This window comes from Pseudorasbora parva, chromosome 18 (assembly GCF_024679245.1).
Source record: "Pseudorasbora parva isolate DD20220531a chromosome 18, ASM2467924v1, whole genome shotgun sequence".
In the NCBI taxonomy this organism is placed as follows: domain Eukaryota; kingdom Metazoa; phylum Chordata; class Actinopteri; order Cypriniformes; family Gobionidae; genus Pseudorasbora; species Pseudorasbora parva.
This window is the reverse complement of record NC_090189.1, coordinates 14,822,391-14,830,930: the sequence shown is the minus strand read 5'-3', so window position 1 is coordinate 14,830,930 and position 8,540 is coordinate 14,822,391. Positions and strand designations below refer to the sequence as shown.

The window sequence follows — 8,540 nt, the reverse complement described above, 5'->3', positions numbered from 1 at the left end:
TTTTATGGCTTTTTTGTACTCAGATAACTTAACTGAAGATAGGTATTTTCCCAGTTCTTTGGCAAAAATAAGAAAGAGAGGCTTAGCATTTAGATATTTAGATTTATAATTGTGGAATTTAGCGTAACAAGATCAGACTGATTACAACAAATTTACCTTTACCGGGTAGGCTAATATTTCTGTCACTGTGACAGCGCTTCCCTGACGTCAACACTGAGCCTGTGTGAAATGGTTGCGCGCATGCGCAACGCTGCAGACCTCGACTAAATTGAGGTCTTTGTTGAGACCGAAAGACAACTCTTGCTCGAGCTTTTTCAGATATCTCAGGTATATTTCGTGAAAAGACATCCGTGTTGTATACAATCGCGAGCCTGATGTAATCCCGAACACGAACTCAAGGATGTTAGCGTAGCTGACAACATCGGATGTACATAAACAAACACATCGCTGCCGTTTTAAGGTGGTATTTTTTTTTTTAGCGCAGCTTGATTTTATTTATTTAACAACTACGACGAGCAGTTTTCCGACATGGGGAAGTGTCATGATTTAAAGGAGTAGATCTTCTCTTCACCTCCAGGATATCATGAAAGAGGAGAGGAGTATTTGTATGGAAAGGCTGCCGATGGCACGCAGAAGTGGGGTTCAACTTTCCAGCTGCCTCGTCCAGACAGAGGAAAAGAGGGAAGCAGAAAGAGGATATTTGCGGGTCAGCTTTGTTTCACATAAATAGTCAGGCTGCAATATTTGGGATCAGGGGGGAGATGGAGACCGTCGGGAAATTCGAGTTCAGCAGGAAGGACCTTATAGGACATGGTGCCTTCGCAGTTGTATTTAAAGGCAGGCATCGAGAGGTGAGCAAATATCAGTTGAAAATTTAAAAGCGAATCAGTACCAGTATGCATTTCCATTTGCATACTTGCATGTGTGTTAATTTAAAAAAAGGGTTTTGTTTACCTGCTGGTTGCAGAACTGGCGTACCACCTTAAAGGCCTCGAGCACAACAGATGGGGGCGAGAATAAGAGATTAAATGCCCAGTAATATAAAACAGAGAGATGTGGGATGCTTTTAAAACCCATTACATACATATCCAAGCTTTAAATAATGCATTTCCATTTTTAGAAATGGCAGCTATTCATAGAGATTGAAATAAAGCTTAGCACTCAAGCTGACCGTAGACATGCACTGACATGTACAATATATTTAACACAGTGCAAACTGCAAGTTTATCCGCTTAAATAATTTATATTTTCAGAAGCATGATTGGGAAGTTGCAGTCAAATGCATAAATAAGAAGAATTTGGCCAAATCTCAGACTCTTCTGGGGAAAGAGATCAAGATATTGAAGGTATGTTTTGGTTGTAGCCTACTTGTAATGCATTGCATTTTCAGAACACAAAATTGAGCATCTGTGCAAATGTATTTTATTTATTTTCTCTAGGAACTGAAGCACGAGAACATTGTTGCATTGCACGACTTCCAGGTAGGATGATTTGTACTTGGAATTACACTGGAGATGTGCAGATGAACATAAATTTGAGCCATTTTTAGTCCATAATGACTATTAAAATATTTGTGTAATTTTTTTTAATAGTTATTATGGACTAAAAATTGCTCAAATTTATGTTTTACCACCCCAGAGTCTGTATCATGACTTCCTTTGCATTGATTGGTTAAAAGCAGTCACATGTTCTTCTGTTGACATGACATGTGCAGTTGTTTTTAATGGCTCTGCTGCAGGGCATTGTGGGTATGGAAGTCCTGGTAACACACACACACACACGCACACATTTTAAATACCAGGAAGAGACACAAAGATATGTTTTCTCACTCAATTTGGCATTTGGAGGTCATTGGCACTCAGTGAATGCTTTTCTTGTAAGGGTGAAACTTGTGTAGCCAGACTGGTAAAATGGTTTCATTGAAGTCTTCACACGTATTTCAAACACCTGGGTTCTTGCTATTTGCCCTGCCCTGGGGTCATCATGAGGTTAATGTGTCAGGCGTGTGTAAATTAAAGCCCAGCGGGATTACAGAAAATTCAACTTGTAGCTCTATCCAGTGCTTTGATGTGTCACCTTTAATGGCAATTTGTTTGACTAGCTAATCCCCATGTTAAAATTCTAAAGTATTTTGGATTTAATTTTTAAAAGTATTAGTTTATACTTTTTTTAAAAATATATTATTTATATATATTTTAAAACATAATAATTATTTAATACGCTTTTTTAGTATCTGCGTCAGACTTTTTTTATTTGTATTTTTTACATGGATTTTCCAGCACCTGCTGTGCTACCTCGTGATGGTGTCAAATACCATTTTACCTCGATAATATACCAAGCGACTGAAGAACTCCCATATCCGTGCAGTTAACGTAGTACCGTGGTACTTTTTGGTTAGCGTAAACAGTTTACACCGAGGTTTGATGTTGCTTTTGTCTCTTCATTCATGCCAGTTTTGTGAATGAAGGCTCACACTCTGGTGTTGCTTTTAAGAGCTGCATCTCAAGTGTCTCATCATATTTCAGCCACATTCTTCTCTTATCTGACCGCTTCTCACATATCCTGGAAAGTCACACCACTTTCTTCTGTGGGGCTGACTGTCTGTGAAGTGAATGCCATTAAAGTTTAAGTTGTTCTCCTTGCACTTCCTTGGAGGGAAAAGTCTCTGAGCTGCCTGGCTCTTTGCCACACGTGACAAACTTGAGCTTGTGGGCGCAGGATGAACCTGGCAAGAGTTAATGTCTCCCTCGCAAACACAGGAAAAAAAGCTTTTCAGCCAGAACTTATTTTTAGTGCATCGGAGCCAAGAGAAATATAACCATTGACTTTCTACCGTTAAATGTGTGTAAATATAGGATCTTAACAGGTTCAGTAGCATTTCTGGTTAACTGTAGAATGCAAAAAAAAAAAAAACAATGGTTGCGATTTAAAACGGGATGAGCAACAAAGCAACATAAAATAACAAAAGTCCTCCTCAGCAGCAGTTAAGTGGGTCCCTGCTGCATCTGTGGTAAAATTCAACATTAGCAGATCTCACGGGCATGCTGTGTTCATAAGCAAAGCTCACTTTATCACCCATATGAGCATCAGTCATCTAGGCACCAAGCAGCCTGTGAGTGATGTTGGGCTTGTCGGGTTTTCCCAGCTGAATCGCCAAGCTCGTTCAAGCGCTAGTTGTCATTAAACAGTGATGTTTGGCCTACTTTCAGTCTGACTACGTAGCCAACTGAGGTCTATCTTCAGTGGCAGAAAGTAAAACTTCACAACGCTGAGTCAGCAGCATACGGCAGTCACGGATCAGCCGATCTGGCTGATTGGTTGCAGGCAGACACCCGAAGGGGGGGAGGTCATATGTTGCTAAGTGATAAGGTTATTCGAAGTGGGATACTCTGTATTTTTTCAAGAGGTCCCGGGAAATAACAGGATTATGGTGCTGTAAAAGCTGACCTGACAACCTGTCTTGTGGGATCTATAGCAATTGTCTGGATAATATTTAGTGCTTTGACCATTTTGGAGAAGCCTTTCTGACATTGTTTTATGAAAATATCAAGCAATTGTTCAGTTTAGCGTGTTCATGTGTACTGAGGACAGTTCTGTTTTATTTGCTACTATTAAGCATCACCAGGTACAAAAACGTATCTAAAACAACTTTTGTATTGGTGCATGCAAGCCAAGGTTCATACTTTAATGGATAGTGCACTCATGGACCTATACCACTGACTTTCTTCTGTGGAACATAAAAGAGAGAAAATAATGTCTTATTGTTTGTTTGTCCATACTATGGTTGACAATTGTTACCTAAAATCTTATTTTGTGTTCTGTAGAAGAAAGAAAGTTTATGACATAAATAGCATTTCAGTTATGTATACAGTGCTGGTCAAAAGTTAGCAAAATTCAGGTTTGTATCACAGAAATAAATTATATTTTAAAGTATATTAAAGTAGAAAAACATTTTAAATTGTAATAATATTTCACAATATCACATTTTATCAGAGTTTTGTTCTATATTTTTGATCAGGCTTGAGCATGAGAGACTTCTTTCCAAACGTTTGACTGGTACTATACAAATATATATCATATAATTATTGGTATCAGTTGATATTATATAAAAGATTCCATGCATGTATATATGTTTTATAATAAAATATATAGTACTTTAAAAAACACAACTTTAGTCATTTCTAATATCAGATATATAAAATTGTACATTCTTATTTTTCATTTATTTTTACATTCAGATTGCATTTGCTGTTCTTTAACACTCAATCTGGTTAATCTTTAAAAGCAGTAATAATTAATAACACTTATATTATGTAATCTTAGGCACTTCTCAAAATGATTATTTAATATACTTTATATTATTGTGATTACTAAATTCATTTGTAGCATTTGTATTGTATAAAAGAAAAACTATTTCAATATCAAATTTGAATAGCTTTAATAGCTTATCAGTATCATCCAGAATTTGTATATCGGTAAACCTCCACTCAACTCATCGTTCTTACAGGTTAAAAGACAGGTTAAAAAGGGGTTGGGGTTCTTTCAGGTTAAAGACAAAAGAACTCATCCCCAAAAATCTATTGTCCAAAGAATACTATCAGTCACCTCCTGAAGCTTAGTACTCAACAGTACTAAGCTTCACAAGATGACTAGTACTGTTCTTTGGACAATAGATTTTTGGGGATAAGTTCTTTTGTCTTTAACCTGAAAGAACCCCAACCCCCACTCTTGAGACATCATAGCAAACAGACAGAATGCACTAAATCCACTCAGAAACCAAAGCTGTTGCATAGGAACACTTTGGTAATCACCCATAACACCCGCCACAGCATTGTGGTTAGCACCACTCACATTTCACAGCATCAGCACTATCACTACTTTCTTGTGTTTAAGTGAGCTTGGTGTGCGCTGTGGCTGCCTTGCATAGAAATCTGTCACACACCACACAGGGTTATTTGAAAATGCACATTGAAAATGCAGTGGTAACAAAAGTGCATGACCTTTGCCCTCCCCGGGCCTGTATTAGACCATTATGACCCAGTGCAGAGAAAACACGCTCACGCCATATGTGGATTAGTGTCAGGCCACTGCATTTGCAAAACACACAATACTGGTGCCAATGTCCACTGTAAACATGTTCTCACACAAGTCTATTAACTTCTACTAGAAAAATTTGACTCTAAAAGTCGACTTAACAATGAACAAATGTTGAGAATAATATATATATATTTGCTGTCGTGACCACCTATCTGTCCCAGTGTTGAATCTCTTTACTCGTGTCTCTTTCTAGGAAACGGCAAGCTCTGTGTACCTTGTGATGGAGGTAAGTAGGCCTGTTTTTCTGTGTCTTGTCTGTCTTGTACCTTGTAATGCATGCAATTAGCCGTGCCCTGGGGCCAATGGAAGACAGCTGCAGTTGTTAATAACACAACACACCTTAGACCTAAATTCAGGGTGTATTGTGCAACACAGTGAAGATTTGTGTACGTTTTTTCAAATCGCTATGATTTTTAACTTCCTGTAAAGGCCATGCTACCACCATGGCAGTTCTTTGAAAAGCTTGATGGAACAGCAATGTGACCACTGGGAAACCCATCAGCAGTGGACAAAGGGAAATAATGGCCCCTCTTTTCTGAGTGGGTTGTTTTAATATGCATCTGAATCGACTCATGCAATGAACCCCATTCAGATGCAGGTTTTGTCATACAGCATTGTTGTCTGGCATTGTTTTTCAAAGTAAAAAGATCAATGTTCTTTCTTTAACTGCAGTACTGCAATGGGGGAGACCTGGCTGACTACTTGCACTGTAAGTGGGACATTTCATTTTTCATGCTTTGACCTAATTTCTTATGTAAATTGTGTGTTCATTCTTGATACATAATTATTCATTTTAAGATTGTAATAAAGAGGCAAAAAGAACATCTGCTTTTTTTAAGAGTAGAGAGGCTCATCCTAGCTTTAATTGCTGCAATCATTTGCTTGCGTGATGAATCGTGATGATATCGGTTCATTTCAAAAGCATGCAAAGCCGAACTCAGGAAGCTAGACCAGAAGGGTTTAGGGTGTGTGTGTGTTTGTGTATCTATGTTTTGTTTAAAGCGGGTCTGAGGAAGCTATAACTGTTGACTGCAGGGTGTGAGTGTATTTTCAGAGGAAGTAGTTGCTCTAAAAATTCCAGACAAAAGCATGTTTGTTCTTTATGGAATCTTGACATTTCAGTTCAGATCAGACAGAGAGAAATGGATGAATCACTACAGTATTGCACTGCTTATATATGCAGTGTGTAGTAACTCATTTGAATTTATAGACATGAGCTTTGCAGTGCTGTCTTACTTGATATGCATTGCACTGCGGAAGGATCGCGTCTGTAAAAATTCAGCAAGGATGATCAAAAGTTACAGTAAATTAATTTATAATGACGCTAAAGGTTAAATTATGTTATTTGAACTTTCTATTCATGAAAAAATACAGGGGAAAAAAAAGGTTTTTAAAATCGGTAATAATAAAAAGTATTTATTGGGCATATTACATACTTATTACATATTACAACATATTTAGCATAGTAATTGCTGCTGATAATTCCGCTTTGCCATCATAGTGTATTCCTACACTGTTTTTGACTAAATGAACATTGCAAAAAAAAAAGTGCCAGTATGCACAGTAAATCCCTTATGCATAGTAAATATTTTTACTTATTTACCTTAATAATGTTTTACTCATTTATAATAGTAAATTCATAGTATATGTTTTACTAAAACAGTAAAACTGCTATTAAGTGCTATTAAAAATATTCTCATAAATAAAGATCCCAAACTAAAGTAGTCTTTAGGAAATGTTTTTGCCAAATTAAAGTATTAAAATAAGAGACGTCCCCAAAGCCAAATACTGTGTTCGGAATGAAAATGATGCATTCAACAGAGCTCCAAAAGGGACATGCTTTTTTCGTTCTCTCGCAAACTACATTAGTTGGGTAATTATATTGTATATTCTTTGCTGAGCACAATTCGAATTTGCTATCACGTTTACTCTTCATACAGGTTGCAGTGGTACTGACCACATATTTTACAAGATATTTGTGAATACCCAGGATCTGTTGTGCACCAAATCCTCTGACATTGTTTTTTATCAGTCATCTCTCCTTACTATCTTTATGTGATAAGTGAAATCTGATGGACTGTAATGTAACCGACTACTGCAGCAATCCTTACCATGTCCATTTGGGGCTCTGTATAATGCGTTACTTGTTTTCTGTGCCTTTCCGAATCCAGATTTAGGCTTCTGGCACTCGCAAAATTCTTCACAAATTGATTGTAATTGTCAATATGAATCACCTAGCCCTAATGAACTCATCTTTACTCTAATGCTCTTTCAGCTAAGGGCACTTTAAGTGAAGACACCATCCGAGTATTCCTGCAGCAGATCACAGGGGCCATGAGGGTCCTTCAGGCCAAAGGGATCATCCACAGAGACCTGAAACCCCAGAACATCCTGTTGTCCCATCCTGCTGGCCGAAAGTCCCACTCTAACAACACATGCATCAAGATAGGTGAGTGAGTGTGCATGCCTGCATTTATGCTTCTGATGTGTTGTTTTTACAGCTTTCAGCATTAGAATATGCTTGAGGAGGTCTGTGATGTTTGCATATTAAGCCTTGTTTCAATGGTTGTTTTGTGTTTCAAAGTCTACAAACTCTATTGCATTTGTCTAAACTTGAGTTTGCCATTACCCATAGTGTATTGCTTCATCAGCACAGTTTCTAAGATCTTTTTTTTTTGGTCTCGTCAGCTGACTTTGGCTTTGCACGGTACCTCCAGAACAACATGATGGCCGCCACACTCTGTGGGTCCCCAATGTATATGGTATGAATGGGACATTTTCTTCATTTCATACTTGGCTTGTATACGTGCATCACTGTGATTATAACTCTGAAATGCTGTTCAACAGGCACCTGAGGTTATCATGTCACAGAACTATGACGCCAAGGCTGACCTGTGGAGTATAGGGACCATTGTGTTTCAGTGCCTGACTGGAAAGGCTCCATTTCAGGTATGAGCAGATGCCTATGATTGACCTTTTTAGTTTACATTTTAAAGGGTGAGACATGATTCATCCATGCCATTTGGAAAATTACTTGTAGTGCATTAAAGGGATAATTCACCCAAAAATGGAAACTACCCCATGATTTACTCACCCTCAAGCCATCCTCGTGTATATGACATCCATCTTTCAGATGAATACAATCAGAGTTATGTTAAAAAAAGTCCTGGCTCTTCCGAGCTTTATAATGGCAGTGAATGGCAGGCCAAAAAAGTGCATCCATCCGTTATAAAAGTGGGGGGTTATTAAAGGCCTTCTGAAGTGAATCGATGGGTTTGTGTGAGAAAAACATCCATATTTAAAACTTTATAAAATAAAATATCTAGCTTCCGGAGGAACGCCTTCTGTATTCAACTTAAAAGTGCATCCATCCGTTATAAAAGTGGGGGGTTATTAAAGGCCTTCTAAAGCAAATCGATGGGTTAGTGTGAGGAAAAACATCC

General features: G+C 37.9%; 1 protein-coding gene across 5 annotated transcripts in view; it reads left to right on the top strand.

Moving 5' to 3' along the window:
- The first annotated feature begins 219 nt into the window (after positions 1 to 219).
- Positions 220 to 8,540, top strand: part of ulk1b (unc-51 like autophagy activating kinase 1) — a 30,486-nt gene continuing 22,165 nt past the window's right edge. For 4 of the 5 annotated variants that reach the window (XM_067422652.1, XM_067422651.1, XM_067422649.1 and 1 more), the window contains exons 1-8: positions 220 to 851; positions 1,254 to 1,346; positions 1,440 to 1,481; positions 5,291 to 5,323; positions 5,770 to 5,806; positions 7,373 to 7,546; positions 7,786 to 7,859; positions 7,945 to 8,046. In XM_067422652.1, coding sequence (XP_067278753.1) covers positions 762 to 851; positions 1,254 to 1,346; positions 1,440 to 1,481; positions 5,291 to 5,323; positions 5,770 to 5,806; positions 7,373 to 7,546; positions 7,786 to 7,859; positions 7,945 to 8,046 — 645 coding nt within the window. In that variant the 5' untranslated portion in view covers positions 220 to 761. The remainder of the gene's footprint in view (positions 852 to 1,253; positions 1,347 to 1,439; positions 1,482 to 5,290; positions 5,324 to 5,769; positions 5,807 to 7,372; positions 7,547 to 7,785; positions 7,860 to 7,944; positions 8,047 to 8,540) is intronic. The other variant, XM_067422648.1, reaches the window with a different exon arrangement.